The sequence below is a fragment of the Hippopotamus amphibius genome, chromosome 15 (assembly GCF_030028045.1).
Source record: "Hippopotamus amphibius kiboko isolate mHipAmp2 chromosome 15, mHipAmp2.hap2, whole genome shotgun sequence".
NCBI lineage: Eukaryota > Metazoa > Chordata > Mammalia > Artiodactyla > Hippopotamidae > Hippopotamus > Hippopotamus amphibius.
The window spans coordinates 1,427,057-1,444,207 of NC_080200.1; the positions used below are offsets into that span (position 1 = coordinate 1,427,057).

General features: G+C 67.2%; 3 protein-coding genes across 9 annotated transcripts; 1 reads left to right on the top strand and 2 right to left on the bottom strand.

The window, feature by feature from the left end:
* Positions 1-64: 64 nt before the first annotated feature.
* AMH (anti-Mullerian hormone) lies at positions 65-3,716 on the bottom strand. 2 transcript variants are annotated; one of them, XM_057710407.1, is made up of 6 exons: positions 3,605-3,716; positions 2,454-2,548; positions 1,654-1,796; positions 1,340-1,448; positions 1,088-1,250; positions 65-1,000 (listed from the first exon to the last, which is right to left on the bottom strand). In XM_057710407.1, exons 1-6 carry the CDS (start codon positions 3,631-3,633, stop codon positions 142-144), a joined length of 1,398 nt encoding a protein of 465 aa, XP_057566390.1. In that variant the 5' UTR covers positions 3,634-3,716; the 3' UTR covers positions 65-141. The 2 variants fall into 2 exon arrangements, with proteins under 2 accessions (XP_057566390.1, XP_057566389.1); XM_057710406.1 differs by lacking the exon at positions 3,605-3,716 and having other exon boundaries at positions 2,454-3,521.
* Positions 3,635-12,927, bottom strand: SF3A2 (splicing factor 3a subunit 2). Of its 5 annotated transcripts, none has more exons than XM_057710411.1 (9): positions 12,832-12,927; positions 8,588-8,752; positions 7,305-7,376; positions 6,519-6,565; positions 6,229-6,338; positions 5,253-5,302; positions 5,023-5,163; positions 4,515-4,583; positions 3,635-4,434 (listed from the first exon to the last, which is right to left on the bottom strand). In XM_057710411.1, the coding sequence occupies exons 2-9, from the start codon at positions 8,711-8,713 to the stop codon at positions 3,760-3,762; spliced, it is 1,290 nt and encodes a 429-aa protein (XP_057566394.1). In that variant the 5' UTR covers positions 8,714-8,752; positions 12,832-12,927; the 3' UTR covers positions 3,635-3,759. The 5 variants fall into 5 exon arrangements, with proteins under 5 accessions (XP_057566394.1, XP_057566392.1, XP_057566393.1 ...); XM_057710409.1 differs by lacking the exon at positions 12,832-12,927 and adding an exon at positions 12,424-12,498; XM_057710410.1 differs by lacking the exon at positions 12,832-12,927 and adding an exon at positions 12,424-12,478 and having other exon boundaries at positions 8,588-8,755.
* Positions 11,763-17,128, top strand: PLEKHJ1 (pleckstrin homology domain containing J1). 2 transcript variants are annotated; one of them, XM_057710417.1, is made up of 7 exons: positions 11,763-11,846; positions 12,802-13,161; positions 13,251-13,318; positions 13,649-13,715; positions 14,616-14,706; positions 14,781-14,832; positions 14,932-17,128. In XM_057710417.1, the coding sequence occupies exons 2-7, from the start codon at positions 13,068-13,070 to the stop codon at positions 14,995-14,997; spliced, it is 438 nt and encodes a 145-aa protein (XP_057566400.1). In that variant the 5' UTR covers positions 11,763-11,846; positions 12,802-13,067; the 3' UTR covers positions 14,998-17,128. The 2 variants fall into 2 exon arrangements, with proteins under 2 accessions (XP_057566400.1, XP_057566399.1); XM_057710416.1 differs by having other exon boundaries at positions 14,781-14,844; positions 14,932-17,121.
* The last annotated feature ends 23 nt before the right edge of the window (positions 17,129-17,151 follow it).

Below are 17,151 nucleotides of genomic sequence, written 5' to 3' on the forward strand. Positions count from 1 at the left end.
TAGAGAACTGGGGGGAGGAGGCCTCAGCCTGTCCCCAAACATGCGCGGACACCCCAGCCGCGTGCTTTCTGGCCTTTATTGGGGCGATGGGGGGGTCCGAATAAATACCGGCCGGGGCGCCACTCGGGGCTCGGCGCGGGGTCACCGGCAGCCACACTCGGTGGCCACCATGTTGGGCACGTGGTGCGCGCTGATGCGCTCCTCCGACAGGCTGATGAGGAGCTTGCCGGCGTAGGCGGTGGGCACGCAGCAGGGCGGGCGCGCCAGGGCGGCGCCGCGGGCCTGCATCTTCAGCAGGAGCACCACGTGGTTGCCGTACCGCGGGTTGCGGTCCGACTGCGGCCAGCCGCACGCGCCCTGGCAGTTGTTGGCCTGGTACGTCTCGGGGATGAGCACCGAGCGCTCGGCGCGGAGGTCCACGCTCAGCTCGCGCAGCGCGCACGGCCCGTCTGCGGCCACGGCCCCGGCGCTGCGCTGCGCCCGCGCCGACCCGCTCCGCTCCCGCCCGCGCCACTCGGCGCGCAGGCCCTGCAGCGCCTTCAGGAGCAGCAGCGCGCGCAGCGAGCCGCCGGGGCCGCCCGGGTCCCCCGGGCACAGCGCCAGCAGGCGCGCCAGCAGCGGGGCGGCGGCGGGCGGCAGCCCCGGGAGGCCGCGCAGTTCGGCGGCCGCTGCCTGAAGCTCGGAGGCCACGCGGCGCCCGAGGCCCGCGGCCCACAGCGCGGACGCGGGCCCCTGCCGCGGCGCGGGGACCCCGACGGCGGCGGCCGTGGGCGGCAGCAGCAGCAGCAGCGGCTCCTCGCCGTCGAGCAGGCGCTGCAGCGCCGTGGGGTCCGACAGGTTGACCTGGCCCTGTGGGAAGCCGGCCAACGCGCCCGGGTCCAGGGCCAGACGCGGCGGCGAGGCGCGGGCCGGGGGTCCCCTCAGCGCGCGCACCAGGCGCGTGAGCGTCTCCAGGAAGGGGTCGGTGCTGGGCGGCGCCTCCTCGGGCTCCGGGGACGGCCTGGACGGCAGGGTGGGGGGGGCTCGTGAGCGTGCGAGGCTGCGCCGCCCCCACTGCCCGAACCCCCAGGCCCGAGCCTTGGCGCACCTGGGCTGCGGGAAAGGCACCGAGTCCAGCCGGCCGTGCGCGGGCACGGGCGCGCGCCCCCGCGGCGGCAGCAGCAGCAGCAGGGCGGGGGTCATCCGCGTGAAGCAGCGCGGGTCAGCGCCGAACAGCAGCGCCTGCAGCTGCGTGGTGCTCAGGGCCGCACCTGCAGGGGAGGCGCGTGCGCGGCGCTGATTCCGCGGTCGAGGGCAGCCGCCCCGTCCGGGTCCCTGGCCCCATGTGGGCGAGGCCTACCATTCCCGCTGCGCTGCAGGGTCAGGGCAAGCCCAGGGCCGCGCCAGGCCCGCTCCGGGTGGTCCACGACTAACACCAGGTAGCTGGAGTCAGGGGCCGGGCAGAGGTTCTGCGGAAATGGGGGCTCAGCCAGGCACTGGGGGCGCGAGATGTCAGCCCTGCTCTGCCTGTGGCCCGTATCGTCCCTTCAAGATTCCAACCCGGATACCTGCAGCCTTTCTGTGAAACCCAGCTGAAAGAAACCCGTACCCCCCTCCCTTGCCCTAAGGAAGGGCTCCTGGTGGCCCAAGGAGCCCCATTTAGCTCCCTGGTACCTGGGCGCCGGGCAGCCCAGCCCCGGTGACAGTGACCTCCGGGCCAGGCCCTGGGTACAACACCAGCAGCGCCAGCTCCGCAGGGCTGGCTCCCCTGGGCGGAGGCTCCTGGAACCTCAGCGAGGGTCTCGGCTCCCACGTCACTGCGGGCAGGACAATAAGGAAGGCGGACGCCTGAGCCACAGCAGCCCTGGCGCCTCCCCCCCCCACCCCGCGCCTGTCCCAGTCTTGCAGGAGGGAGAGCCCCCACCCCGACCGGAGCCTGCGTGAAACCTAGCGGAAGGCGCTTGACGCCCCTGGACAGCAGGTATAGGGCTTCCCTGGGACACGGGTGGCCTGGGAGGAATGATGGACACGGTGGTGGGGCTGAGCCCTTGGTACCTCTCCGTCTGGGGATGTCCTGGGGGGAAGCCCTTCTCTGCAGTGCGTCTCTCTGAGGCCAGTAGCCCCTGGGGACAGCCCCCTGCCCTGCAGCCTGGGGTGGGGGGAGGGGCCCTCATCTGCGGGAGCTTCAGGCGGGCTGCTCCCACCCGCTGTGGCTCCCCCGTGGGTGCAGAGGGGACCCTACCCAGGCACTGCAGGAGGGCGGAGCTGGGCGCGACGGGACTTCCGGCCCCAGACAGGGCAGAGGTAAGGCACCCACCTCTCTGGCCATCAGCCTCCGTTTCCTGGGGAGGCAGGGAGGGGTCTGGGCTGGGGGCTCTGGCAGAACTCGGTGTTGGGAGAAAGGCAGCTGTCTCCCGTCCTGTGACACTAAAGCTGCGTCTCCTGCCCAGGTCCCTGCCATGGGCCCCACGTACCTTCCTCCAGGTGCAGGACCACCAGCTGCCGCCCCACAGGCTCCCCCAGCCATGCTTGCAGCTGCCGCAGGTGGGGCAGGGAGGGCTGCTGGTCGCTGGGGGGGCAGACCGCGAAGGTGGTCAGGTCCCTGGGGCCCCAGTGGGCGCGCCGCACGGCCTCAAGGAAGGCCTGCTCGTAGCCGCTCAGGGACCCCACCACCTGCAGGGGGGCACTGCTCCTGCCACCACCCCCATCCAGGGTCACCAGGCACAGGGGGTCCTGAGGACTGCCCGGTGGCCAGATGCCGGGGGGTGGCCAGTCCCAGTCTTGGTGGAAGATGAGCCCTCCGCTGTCTACAGCTGGCTCCCCGCGCAGGGCCGGGGTGCTGGCGACCTCCTCCCTGAGGGTCCCAGCCCCCAGCAGAGCCCCCGTTGCCCACAGCATCAGGGCCAGAGAGAGAGGTGGCCCCTGCATCGTGGGAGCTTGGAGGGGCCCGGCTCTCCCGGCTTATATGGGAGAGCAGGGATGTTTGTGCCGAAGGGCAGCCCCTATCTCCTCCCGGGATGTGACCTTGGAGGCCAGTGCCCGCCGCGCACCCGGGCCGGCCAGCGGCCTTCTCAAAGCCCCTTCTGTTCCAACCTGGCTGCCTATCTCCCGCGACACAAAGTGCGGCCTGTGACCCACTTGTCAGACTGTCCTTGACGACTCTTCCCCTTCGGAGTGAGGCTGGCAGCAGGAATGTGAGCAAGGCGTGCGGGGCCCAAGGGTGTGGGAGGAGGGAGGAGGGAGGAGGGAGGAGGGCAGGGCCCCCCCACCCCGAGAATTTGGGGACCAGTCCTGAGGGGGACAATGTGTCTCAGCGTTCAGACCATCGGGTAGGTGGGCCTGGCTGCATCCCTGCAGTGCTCACTCCCCACCTCCCACACCTCTGGGGCCCACAGAGACCTGCTGCTCAGCCTGGAGACCCCCAAGGAAAGCAGGCAGCCTTTGCTCTGCTCTCCTCCCAGAGGGCGATCTTAGATGTGCCACGGGCCGGCAGGCTCTGTCCTCACCCAGTAGCCTCCAGGGCACAGTGCCACCAGGGGCCACTCCCTCGGGTCCTGGTGGAGCCCCACCCCGAGCCACCCTCGAAGGTGGTGGTGGGCGGCCGCGCGTGTTCACCCACACCCACCCGCTGGCCGACGCAGCAGTCCACGCCATGCTTGGCAGAGACGCTTTAATGGGCTCTGGGGACGGACACGGCCCAGCCCTGTACAAAAAACTCAACTTCACGCTGGGAGGGAACTGGGAAAACAAAGCCAAGCTTGCTGGGACAGGGGTGGCGTTTCAGTTGGTGGGGGGAGGGGGAGGAATGCCCCCGGGGCCCTCGGAGGGCAGTGGGGGCCGCAGCATCGGGGGCATGGGAGTCGGGGGGTGCACCCCGGGGTTTGAGGGGTGGACCCCAGGGGGCTGGGGGTGGACCCCAGGAGCTGGAGGATGGACCCCAGGAGCTGATGGATGCACTCCAGGAGGTGGGGGGTGGACCCCAGGAGGCTGGGGGTGGATCCCGGGAGCTGGTGGGTGCACCCCGGGAGCTGGTGGGTGCACCCCTGGGGCCTGGGGGTGAACTGCAGGAGCTGGTGGGTGCACCCCTGGGGCCTGGGGGTGAACCCCAGCAGATGGGGGAGGATGGACCCCTGGAGCAGGGGGGTGGACCCCCGGAGCAGGGGGGTGCACCCCTGACGCTGGGGGGTGGACCCCTGGAGCCGGGGGGTGGACGCCGGGAGCCGGCGGGGGCAGCTGAGGAGGGCCCGGGGGTCCCGAGGGCGCAGGCCCACTGGGCGGCATGGGCGGCAGCGGCAGGCCCCCCGGTGGGGGCGGGGGCAAGGGCTCGGGCAGGGGCGGCCGGGGCGGCAGACCGCTCATCAGCGGTGGCGGCGGCCGCTTCACCGCAGGAGGCCCGGCGGGGAGGCTCGGGGGGGCCGGCGGCTTCTCCATCTTAAAGTGGAACTGGAGAAAGAACTGGAGAGAGAGGAGACTGAGGGGCCCCGGGCCTTGGCGGGGAGAAGGTTCCAGAACCGCCCGGACCTGCAGGGACTCACCTGCTTGGTTTCCCGGTTCCAGTGCGTCCAAAACTTGCCTTCCGCCTTGTCGATCTCCCTGCTTGGCACCTGCAGGGGCGGCGCGGGGGCAGAGGCGGGCCTTCAGGACCACGAGCCGGCCCGGCCCGGCCAAGGAAGCCCTCCCGTGAGGAGCAGGGTCTGGTCTGGGGGTAACGCAGTCGGTGCACGTCCCGTTCTGCTGCCTAGCAACCCCGCGACCCTGCCAAGATCGTGACCTGCGCTACCTTGTGAATGTCCGTCGGGGGACGGGACGTGGTCGCGAAATCCGTGAACAGCCAGCAGCAGGGACACCTCGCTGCTGGGGCCTCTGCTCCTTGGCGGACACCCACCCGGGGACACGCAGCCCCTGGTCCTCACGTCCCACCGTCCCCTGCCCCCCCCAACCGGCAAGGGCCCAGAGGGGACGCCTGCTGTGGCCGGAGGCCGGCGGCCTGGACAGAGCAGACCCTCGGGCTGGCTCTTGGGCTCGCGGGGGCCCGCGCGCTACCTTGAAGGCGATGGTCTCGTAGGGCTCGGCGGCCATGAGCAGGTACTGCCAGCGCCGGTCCGGGGGCTCGATCCTCTGCTCGTAGGCGGACATGAAGCGGTGGCGGGGCATGATGGCCTCGGCGATCTCAGGGTAGTCAATCTGTGGGGACACGGCCGGGTGGCAGCACCGCCTCTCGGGGGGCCCCTCCCCACAGGACAGGGCCCAGCGGCCCAGCGGCCTGTGCTCACCTGGAAGAGGAGGCTCTGCTGGCCCATCTCCGTGTCCCTCTGTTTGGTCACTGCAACACAGGAGGCCATCAGGACCAGGTAAGGGGCCTGGGGAGGGCCTGACGCCACCCACCAATGGGAGAGCGGGCCTGGGGGTCACCCGGCTAGTGACCACGAGAGGCCTCACAGCTGGATGAGCACCGCCCAGGGCTGGAAGGGCTGCGCCCCAGGTGCCACCCGCCCGAGATCACATGGGTGAGGGAGGGGCAGAGGCCTCCTCACTGCCTGCCCCCCCTCCCCCCAGGCCTGGGGAGCGCCAAGTGCGCGGGTCGAGGCGGTACCCCCACTCCTGGGACAGGGTGCCCTTCGCCAGAGCTCCAGGCCGCTCCCCACAGCACTCCTGGCCTGTCGCGCTCCCTGCAGGCGCTCAGGGCCCCCCGCTGTGCCTAGGCAGCGCCCTGACGGCCTGGATCGGTGGCCTCCCCAGGGCAGGGTGCCAGCCCCGCCCGGGCTCCGTAAGCAGGCCTGACCCAGGGCCTTTGCGTGCCACGTCCTGTGTGAAATGCCAGCCACGTGCAGGACGTCACCTCAGCAGGACAGCTGCCCAGCAACACGACCCCCTGTATCCCCTGGGGGCCAGCTTCCGGAACCAGGTCACCCAGGCGCTGCTGCTTACACAGACCCTCCCCCTCCCCCTCTCAGGTGAGGAGGGGCCAGCGCCCAGCTCCCAGGTCAGAGGAGAGGGCCCCACCAGGCCCGCGGGCCCCTCCCACACGCTCCCCCACCCTCACTAGGAGCATAAAGTATGACGCACTCTCGCGACCCCCTGACGGGCGTGGAGGGGACACCACGCTCCCTGCTCCACGCGAATGTGGGAAAGGTCACAACCCCAGGAAAGAACGCCCTCTGACGGGAAGCGACTGGAAACTCCCCAGAGGCCGATGGCGTGGGCGTGGGGGGTGAGGGGTTGCCCGCCAAGGCCACAGAGCACCATTACCTTTGTAGCCGGGGCGGCCGATCTTCACGAACTTCTTCACTTCCACCTTGACCTTCTCCGGCGCCGGCTGGGCGGGGGCCTCCTTGGCCTCCTTGGCCGCTCGCCGGGCCCTGCGGGCGGGACAGACAGCGTGTTGAGGCCCCTGCACACAGGCCGCCAAGGCCACAGGCCCAGGTGCCAGGAGCACCCTGCCCCCCCACTGACCTTGGAGCTTCGAGGGGAGAGGGATGGGGGGTGACAGCTCTGGGCGGGGTGACTGCTGGGCACGGGAAGGGACGCACAGTACTCACAAGTTGGTCTGATGCTTTTTCCCTTGGGTGTGCGCAAGGTAACTCCCCTAGAACGGGAGGGGACACAGAGCTCAGGACGAGGCCAGCGGGGAGGCGCCCAGATGTCCCCACCTGGGCTCTGGGCCTGCGGGCACCTGACTGCTGCTGAGTAAATGAGCTCTAGCAGATCTGTGCACAGGGGAATGGGACCCCCTAAACGCTGGAGGTGACAGGGGTCTCAGGTGGGCGGGCTGTGGGCAGTCTCACGGCTGCTGGCTGCAGGCGTGGACAGTGGACACTGCTCAGCAGGGGCAGGGAGACCGGTGAGTGAACATGTCCGTGATTCCACCCTGACGGTGCCCCAGGGATGAGACGTGCAGATCAGCGGTTCTCAACTGGGGGGGCTTTCCTGGCCCCTGGGGACCCGTGCCCAGGACGGCCCCCCCCCAGAACACGAGCCCCCCAGTGTCGCAGGGCAGAGCCTCCCACACCAGGCTGCCGAATCCAGCGCTACTTCTGGGGGCCGTGAACCACCATAAGCAAAGCGTGTCCTCCACGTGCAGCAAGGGACGAGGGGGACCTACTCGTGACCCAGGGAAGGAGCCCAGCGCCAGCGGGCCTCGCGCTTTCCCGCGCTTACGAGACGCGAACGAGCGCCACGCCGGCTACACCTCGCCACCCGGCCCTGGTGTGGGGCACCCCGGGCCCCGACGCGCGCAGACTCGACTGTGGCAGCGGCGCTGCAGGGGTCAGAGGACGTGGATGGAAGGACCGGGCGCGTCCACGGCGGGGTGGGGGGCGGCGCACCTCGTTGTTGTGCAGCGTCAGGCACAGCTTGCACTCGTAGGAGCCCAGGTGGTTCTTCATGAAGTAAGGGTCCTGCGGGGGCAGCACAGGCGTCAGGGGGCGGGAGGTGGCCCCGGGCCCCGCTCCCCTCCAGGGGGACGCTCCGCGTCCAGAGGACGCGCAGGAGCCCCCACGGCCACACCGTGGAGCCCACCGCGCAGGGCTGGGGCCGCCCGCCCACCCGCCTCGGCAGCCAGCTCTGGGGAGGGGTCCCCTGGGAGCCCTGGGCCCCACGCGGAGGCAGAGCTGCAGCAGCACCGCCGCCTGGCCGGCTCCCTGGCGGGGGCAGGGCTCCGTCACCAACCAGACCGGCGTGAGCCAGACGCGGGCAGGGAGATTGAACAAGCGGGCAGACCCAAGGCCCGCGGACCCCGTCTCTGCACGTCCCGTGAGCGGGCAGGGGCTCCAGGGCCCACCGGCCGCCGCCCGAGAGGCGCGGAGCAGACGGCAGGGGTTCAGGTCCCAGCTCCACCACCCCGAGGCGTGCTGTCCTCGGCGATGGTGATCCCACCCCCCGACTGTTTCCTCATCTGGAAAACGGGGAGAGGTTAACGGACCTGACCTCGCAGGCCAGGCCTGAGGGGGGTTTTGGGGGTGCCTGGCACACGGCAAGGGCTCGACCCATCTTGGGGGGATTCAAAGCCTAGGGGGACCCGTAAACTGAACGCCAATGGTCACGCCCTGAGCGACTCTGCCTCCAGCGGTCAGTGGGCGGGGTCTGGGGCCAGGGATGCTGTTCCACACTCCGCAGTTCCTCCCACCAGAGAATGACCCAGCCCCACGTCAAAGCGGAGGCTGAAAAGCCCGTCGTCAGTTATTTGGGAAAATTCTGAGTCCTCCGCCGCCCACCCTGAACACCAGGTTAACCCCCGATGATCAGGCGGGTCCCCCCCAGCGTCTGTGAGTCTCCTCCCCTCCCCGCCCCCCCACGCATGTACTGAAAGGTGAGCGGCAGCGCAGGACCTTGGAGGCCACGTGGTCGCGGGACCCAGTCTCCTGGGGGGAGACCTGCCTCCCGACAACCCTGCACAGGTAAGCTGCTGTCCTTTGCCGCCTGTGGTGCCAGCAGGGCCGCTGCCACTGGCGACTCCGCACGCCTCTGGTTCAGTACAGCTTCCTGCAGTAACAACCCCTTCAGACGTGGGGCTACGGACAGCAGGCGGTCTCTGGTGGACGCGGAGCGCCGCCGCTCTAGGTCAAGTTCCCTGGCTCAGGGCGGGCAGGGGGTGGGAGGGCGCGCCTACCTTGTTGATGTCGATGGTCTCCAGGGCCAGCTGCCGGAGGCGCTCCCTGCGGTCCCGGTTGCTCTCGGAGGAGGAGGCCACGCCCCCGCTCCCGGTCTTGCCCCCGGGGCGATGCTGGAAGTCCATGGTGAGGGCCCTGGGGCTCGATCAGACCCGGAGAGAAACCTGCTGAGGACAAGGGGTGGCTGGGAGGCTGTGCCAGAGACCTCGCCCGCCTGGTGCAGCCTCCCCGCCACGCTACTCTTGCTGCGCCCACCCCACACCCAGGCTTCACCAGGTTTCTTCCAGTGGCTGAGGGCCCACGATGGGCCAGGCACACAGAAACGAGGACGTGCCCTCAGCGTGAGGAGTGCCATGGCCCAGGGACCCAAGATGGCAACGGGGAAAACGAGGCCAAGTTCTCACTAATTAGTTGCACCTCCTCCAAGAAGCCTTCGCAGACTGCCCACGCTGTCCACTCCCTCCTCTGAATCCCCTTTCTGCTGGTCTGCACTAACTTCTACTGGCCTAAATTCTACTTCTCTGGCCCAGCTGTACATTTGCTGGAAACATGGAACACATCTACCTACCCCCTCTCCCCTACTGCCTAAAGCACAGATGTGCACGGCTTGTTCGGGGCTGAGGAAGGCTCTCCCCAGTCCTCGATGTCTCTTCCAGCTCAGTCACTGTTTCCACGCTCTCTCAGGCTCTGCTCAGACCCAACCTCCAGGCACCCCTCTCTCATCTCACACTCCCTTTTCCACGGGTCAGTGTTGGTCCCAGGGCCCTGACATCCTGTCTCTGTTGGGGTAAGTTCACAGGGATGGGGCACAGGAGTGAATGACTCCCCCCCAAAGATGTCCCTATCCCAACCCCTGGGGCGCCTGGACATGTCCTCTCAAGGGACAGAGGGAACTTTGCAGGCAGGACTAAGTGAAGGCCCCTGAGACAGGGATGACCCTGGATTCCCCAGGAGGCCCAGGGTCATCCCAGGGTCCTTATAAGAGATAGGTGGGAGGGTCTGAGGCAGAGAGAGACGGGAGAGGGTGCGCTGCTGGCTGTGAGGAAGGAGGAAGGGGCCGTGAGCCTGGGACGCGGGGCCTCTAGAAGCTGGAAAAGGCGGGAGCTTATTCTCCCTTGGAGCCTCCGGAAGGAATAAAGCTCCCTGAGACTCGTACTGAACTTCGGACCCCCAGAGCTGCGTCACACATTTAGCCTGTTTAAGCCCCACGGTCTGTGGTGGTTCAGTGCACCAGCCACAGGAAACCACCAGCCCAGGCACCAGCCAGCTGCGCCATCAACCCACAGCGTGACTTGATGAGTCTACGAAGACCTCACATCTGGTGAGTGGCGGGCAGGGTGACCTAGTTGGCTGCAGAATCACCAGGCCAGACTTCTTATTTCACCCAAGTCCACCCAGAGCTGCCAACTGGTAAAGGCAAAACACTAACAGGGCCAAGAGCTGCAGTCCGTTTGGGGGAAGTCCAGCTCCCTCCTAAGCAGCCAGAACCCGCTCTCGCTGTGGCCAGGAGTATGCACCACGGCGTCAAGAAGGCACCCGTGGAGAGGGTCTGACCGGCTCAGGAAACCCAAGCACAGACAAATACTTAATCACGCTCCAGGTTACAGTGAACACCAGTGCCCCTCTCAGGCTGGGGTGAGGTCAGGCTGAAAAGAGGGCACGTCCATCAAACCCCTCCCCGCTGAGAGCAGGCAGCGCCCCCCGCCTGTGTCCAGCAGGCAGGACACCCAGCTGGTGCCCCCAGCCCAGGGTAGATCAGGAGTCTTTTCTGGGGAGAGAGACAGTATTCTCGGGCACTGACAGTCGGGGCCTCTGCACCCCCCAAACCCCAGCACTTTGCCAGGGCACTGAGCTTACTAGATGAGAAGCACTGCTCTCCACTCAGAACTGCTAACTCAACACAAACAGACGTGAAGAAACTCGTGTACCAGAGAAAAAAGAACCCTGGTGGAAACCTCAATAGACGATATGAACGTCCTCCCGGATGACAAGAGATGTCACCACACCGTGAAACGAGAACAGGTGCCAGAGGCGAGCACCGTGAAGTAAAACCAGACGAACCCTTTAAAAGCAGAGACCCGATGAGCCTAACGAAACCCCGAATACCAGCACTTGAAGTAAGAGTCAAAGAAAGCTTTCACAGAGAACAGGAAGCGAACAGCAGCAGCAAAAAAACAAAACGAGGCAAAGCAAGAACCTAGAAACCTCGGACTGAAAACAGAATGAAAGGTGGATGCACCACTATGTGTAAAACAGCTAACCAACAGGAACCTACTGCACAGCACAGGGAACGCGTGGATACTCTGCAACCACCCACGTGGGAAAAGAAGCTGGAAGAGAAGGGACACGTGTATATGTATAACTAAACCACTGCACTGTACGTCCAAAACTAACACAGCATTGTAACCCAACTGCAGCCCCCTGTAAACCAAGAACTAAAAAGAACGAACGTGGAGAGTAACATCAAAGAAACGACCTAAGAAATAAGTTTCACAGGACTCAAAGGACCTAACTCTTCAAGCGGAAACAAAGGAAGACACTCTCAGATAAACGGACCGTAAAACTTTACAACACTAAAGAAAACCTAAAGTTTCTACCAGACAGGAAAAAAAAAAATCACAAACAAGAAGTCAGAAACCAAAACGGCATGAGACCCTTCAGAACAGCACCGAACACACGAGACCCATGAGGCTTTCACAATTCCCACCGGGGGCTTTCACTCTGGAACTTTACACCCACACTTTTGACTGTGAGCGTAAATAAAGCCGTTTTCAGCTAAGCAGAAGGCTCAAAATTAGCAAACGAGTGGACTTTTTCAAAAGTTACCCGACGAGCTCTGACGGGAAGACGAAGAGGAGGAGGTGGTCAGACTGAAAACTGAAGCCAGCCCAGGGGAGCCTCAACAGAAGGTTCTAGGACAGGCTACTCCGCTGCAAGGTGGGGCTCCAGGCCCGATCGGCGCAGGAGGGTGTCAGCACAGGGGGTGGGGTGGGGAGGCATCAATCTGGTTCAACCCGTGAGAAAACACAACCGCTAGGCATGGGAGCTGGAGACGCTTTAAGAAAGAGACTAACAACAAGGGAACAAGATCAGGCGAACAGCAAAAGAGGAACAGTTAATGCGCGTTGGGGGCGGAACACAGCACAAGAAAAGCAGCACAGCTCGACACTACCTGCCCGAACAGCGCACGCGGTTTTCGGCCTTAGGAAACGAGGTTGATGACCTGACTAAAGCGCGGGATCCACAACCCCGTCCCAGGTGGGGAGGCTCAGGCTGGAGCGGGGGGGTGGGTGGGAGGCACGCGGAAGACCTCGCCACCCCCGGGAGGAAGGCGAGGGACCACGTCTACGCCCGACGCATCCACAGAGAATCCCGCTGTGTACAAGCCCCCGTCGACCGTTCTGAGACGCCGAAGAGCAGAAGGGAGAAGGGGCCGGGCGCGCAGAGTGGGCGCAGGGCAAGCCACGGAACCTCGGGGCTTCGCTTGCGGGACGGGCCCGGCTCACGGGTTCCGGTGGCCTCGGGCGCGGTGCCGGGCGCTCCGCCTCTTCGCGGGGCCTGGCACCAGGGCCGCCGCCCCCCGCACCCGGGTAACGCCCGGACCACAGAGCCGGCAGCGCAGCGGACGGGTCCCCGGGAGCAGGGGGCCTGCCACCCGGCCCCACCCCCGCCGACGCGACGGGCCTCTGCAGCCGGGACGGGGGGGGGTCGGGCCCGCCCAGAGCCGGGCGCGGACGCGGCGCCGGCGCCCCTGCCGAGGAGCCCCCCCGCCCGTCCCCCTTCAGGGAGCCCCCCGGGGTCGCCACCCGAGCCCCGCGCCGCTCCTAACCCTCACCCGCCGCCGCGCTGCCGTCGCCTATGCAGCCGCCAACGCCGCCGCGACGACTCCGTCCTGCGCAAGCGCGCCGCGGGCGGAGGAAGCACTTCCGAGGGCAGGCGGGGCGGGGCCTTCCGTGCGCGCATGCCCGACCCGCCCAGCGGCGCTAGCCAAACGCCTCGGAGGCGGGAGGGAAGGGGGCAGCGGGGAGTGCGGCGGAGGGAAGCCGAAGTGCGCGTGCGCAGCGGCTCTCAACGGCCTTTCGCGCGGCCCAACTCGCGCAGGGGCCAGTTCTCGCGGGATGGCGAGTTGCCTCGCACCCTTCGGTCTCGGCCAGTTCTCTTAAGGGGCGGTGGGGTGCTTTATTGTTTCTAACCGCGGGCCACCTTGTTGTAGGGTTACATGACGACCACCCATCTTGCCTACCGTCCCGAGCGCCCCACGAGGGCTCTGCTCCACCCAGGCGGCCCCCCAGGACGCTCCCGCCTCGCTCCGGTGATTGACAGGCGGAGCGGCTGGGGAGCGCGCAGGCGTAGTAGCTCCAGCTGCGCTTCCGGGACCCGGCGGTGGGACTCTTTTGGCGCCGGCAGCGGCGCGAGCGGGGACGGCGGCCGGGAGGGAGGGCGCGGCCCGCGTTCCGCGTTCTGGGCCCGGCCGGAGCCATGCGCTACAACGAAAAGGAGCTACAGGCGCTGTCCCGGCAGCCGGCCGAGATGGCAGCCGAGCTGGGCATGCGGGGCCCCAAGAAGGGCAGCGGTGAGCGGCCCGGGGCGCCGGGGCGGGCGGCCGGGCGGCGGGGGGGGGGGCAGTCGCGCATCCCGCTCGAGCCCGCCTTGTCCCCGCAGTGGTGAAGCGGCGGCTGGTGAAGCTGGTGGTCAACTTCCTCTTCTACTTCCGGACGGACGAGGCGGAGGTAGAGCGGCTGGCAGCGCCCGAGCGGGGGTCGGGGTCGCGGTGCGGGGTTGGGGGGCGGGGCCGGGGGCTTGGGAGGAGAGTCCGGAGTCGGGGGTCGGGGGTCGGGGGCCCGGGGCCGGGGCTTGGGAAGAGAGTCTGGAGCCGGGGGCCGGGCCTTGGTAAGGGGGTCCGGAGGCGGGGGGCGGAGGGCGGGGTCCGGAGGCGGGGGGCGGAGGGCGGGGTCCGGAGGCGGGGGGCGGAGGGCGGGGTCCGCAGTTGGGGGCGGGGCCGGGACCGGGACCGTGGCGGGGGTCCCGTCCCCGCCCCCACGCGCCCCTCTGCCCCCCAGCCCGTCGGAGCCCTGCTGCTGGAGCACTGCAGAGTCACCCAGGAAGAGCCCAGCGGCTTCGCCATCAGTGAGTGCGGCCTGGGGCGAGGCTGCGTGACCCCGCCCCGGCCCCACCTGAGTCCCCAGAGGCCGAGTCCAGGGTCCCGGGCGCACAGCCCCACTGGCGCTGGCTCCTCCCCGTGGGGCCCAGGCCGAGCGCACCCGCCCAGGCCACTTCCTAGCCGCCACCCCAGAGGCCGTCCTTGACTTGTTGGGGAGCACTGCTGTCTCGGGGTGCTTCGCTGTAATGGTTTCATTCGTCCCGGGAGCAGGGCTTTGTGCTTGGGGAGCAGGAGGAGTCTCCTGGGTAGGCTTGAGAGGGAGAGCTCTGCGGGGGCAGGTGGAGCTTCTACTAGTTTCCCGGGGAGCCCGCAAGAAAGTGCTGCAGGCTTGGGGGCAGCGGGTGGTGCTTAAACGGCAGGAACTTATTTCTGCCGGTTCTGGGGGGCAAGAAACCTGACGTCCCTGTTTCGGCGTGGTTGGTGCTTTCTGAGGGAGAATCTGCCCCGTGATCTCTCTCCCAGCTTCCGGGGGGTTGTTGGGCACTGTTGTCACTTCGTCTCTGCCTTCACTTTCATGAGGTCCTCTTCCTTATGTGGTCGTGTCCGGGTGTCGCTCTTCACCAGAACAGCAGTTGTGCTGGGTTAGAGGCTCACCCGGCTGCACTGTGACCTCAGCTTAACTGCTTATAACTACCTAGGCCTGCAGCGACTCTAGGTTCAGGTAGACTCGTTCTAGAAGACGTCTTGTATGTTTTGAGACTGAAATGTACGTTTTGGGGGGGGGGGGGTACAGTTCAGCCCACAGCCAGCCGGCGGGGAGCAGTGGGTCCGGGCCGGGGCTGGAGGAGAGGACGGCAGTGGACACTGCAGGAGGAAGCGGAGGGCTGGGCGGCGGGGCGCGGGGACACACGGGGCTCCCTTCGCAGGCTTCCTGGAGGACTCGGAGAGGAAGTATCGCTTTGAGTGCTGCAGTGAGGAGCAGTGTCAGGAGTGGGTGACCGCGCTGCGCCGGGCCAGGTGGGGCGCGGGCCGGCCCGGGGACGGGGGCGGGGCGGGGCCCTGTGGACTCACAGCGACCTCCTCCCCCTCAGCTACGAGTTCCTGCGGAGGAGTCTCATCTTCTACAGGAACGAGATCCAGAAGGTGACCGGCAAGGTGCGCGCGGGGGCGAGGCGGGGCGGGGGCGGGGGCGGGGCCTCGCGGGCCCAGGCTCACCCCCCGCCCCCATCGCCGGCCGCACAGGACCCCCTGGAGCAGTTCGGCATCTCGGAGGAGGCCAGGTTCCAGCTGAGCGGCCTGAAGGCATGAGCCCAGGGTGGGGCTCCGGAGCGTCCCCGCTGGGGCTGCAGGAGTCCTCCCCACCCTCCCTGGGCCCCCCGTCTTGCCGCCAAGCCTGGATTTGCGATGGGCGGCGTCCTGGTTTAAAGACTTCAAAAGCCCCAAGGTGGGCAAGGGCTGCCTTTTTTGAGAAACCACCCAGCAGGTTCCCTCTGGATGCACTGGGAGCCACTGGGCTGGTGCGGCACCTCAGTGCCACATGCTGCCAGGGGACGGGTGACCCCTCCCAGAAGCTGTGCCCGGCCCCTCGGGTGCGTCCATCCAGGCTTGGCCGGCGCCCGAGGCTGGTGCACCCCTCCTGCCGTGTGCAGGCTGAATGTATGAAGTTAGGTGATGCTGTGAAGGGCGTGGGGCCGCTGTGAATTCTGCGGAAGGGGCAGGCCCTGGTCCGACGCCTCTGGGCAGAGCTGGAAGGTCCACCCTTTGGGTGGCCGGTTTGTTCTGTTCAAATAAAGGTACCTCTTTTCTGCATGGGACAGCGGTACAGTGAATGCAGAGAGGGACCTTTGTCCTCAGCAGGCCGCCGGTCCTGCGTCAGGACAGCCGCTTCTGAGGGAAGTGAGGCCCTGCCCAGGTTCAAGGTTGAGGTGCCTGGAAGGAACGGGGGAGGAGACTTAGAACCCAGAGCCAGGAAAGGCAGGGAGGCTGGGGCCCGGCCCACAGGGCCTCTGGTGCTCACAGGCCTCCCTCTGAGTGTGGCGGGCAGGAACTCGGGAAGAGTTTTGTTGGTGTTAAAAGTCCTCAAGTAGGTGGTTTTAGTTCATCAAAAAGGAGGCTGCCCTAGGTGGGCCTGACCTAGTCAGGCGTCGGCCCTCAAGGAGGGGCTGGGCCTCCCTGAGGCAGGGGCTCACCGTCTGCCACCGCCACGGTACCTGCCTTCAGCAGCAGGTGGGCTTCTGCTGGGAGTGGCTGTCCTTCCTGTGTGAGGATGGTGAGCGCGGCCCAGGGCCCTCTGCGCTCCGGGCAGGGCCTTGCTGTGTCATAACCAGGAAGAAACACTGCCACCAGACCAGGTTCAAGTGAAAACAGGTATTTTATTACAGCGTCTAGAGGTGGAAACGCAGTGCAGTGGGGTTCCCTTGGGAAGAGGGGGGAGCCAGCGCCCCAACGGATACACAGGCTACCGGAACGACAAAGCAAAGCCCGTCTGCGTTACAAACCAAGGCGGGGACGCGAGCGCCAGCGTGGGTGGACGCGCGAGTGAGAACAGTCCTACTGTGGACGGCCGGCCGGCGGGATAAATAAGGGCGGGGAGTCTTAAATAGTAGCTGACCGGAGGGCTGCGTCCCCGGGCCGGAGGGCATCCTTAGCTGTTAGGTTTTCCTGAGCAAAGTGACGGCAGCCGCCAGCCTCTGGGAGCACCCACGTCAGCAGCAGCGGCAGGGCTCCCAGGGGACCGCTCCCTGCACCCGCCACCCATGTGCCCCCTCCTGCGGCCAGTGGGGCTCAGGCCTGGGGGCTGAGACCGGAGGGTGGGTGTGGAGAGGCCGGGCCGGGCCCCGCTCTGGGGCAGGCCGTGTGTGTGGCCGTCTGTCCCGGGGTGTGCGCGTGTGTGTGGGGAGGGCAGATGCAGCACGGTGGTCTCCCCCAACGTGATGCAGTGTTCGTGTACAGTGTCATTTGTGCAGACGGGGGCTCCTCTGGCAGCCCTGCAGCCTTCTCGGGAGCCCTGCGCTCCTGACTTGGGGAGGGGAGCCTCTTGGAGAGGGTGGGGGCCAGGACAGCACCATCGTGCCCGGAGCACCGACCTGGGGTGTGGGGGGGGTGGTCACAGGAGGAGGGCTCGTGTCTAGCCTGACTCCTGGCCTGCATGGCGTAGAGGCAGCCACAGGCAGGACGCTGTCCTGCTCTGACCCTTGTGGCCTGTGTCTCAGAGGGCCCGCCCCAGGGATCAGGAAGCAGGGGCAGGGTCCCAGCCACCCCACTGACCCTCGCAGGCAGGCAGAGGGCCCCTGGCGGCCACGTGTGGAGGAGTCGGTCGTGTTGGCCAGGCTGGGGAAGGCTCGCGTCAGCCCGTGCCCCATGCTCCTTGGCGGGTGCCACCCGGGGAGCAAGCACCTGAGGACGGAGCTCTGCCTGCCTGCGCCCAGCCCGGGCTTCCGCCCATCTTGGGTCCCGGCCCCC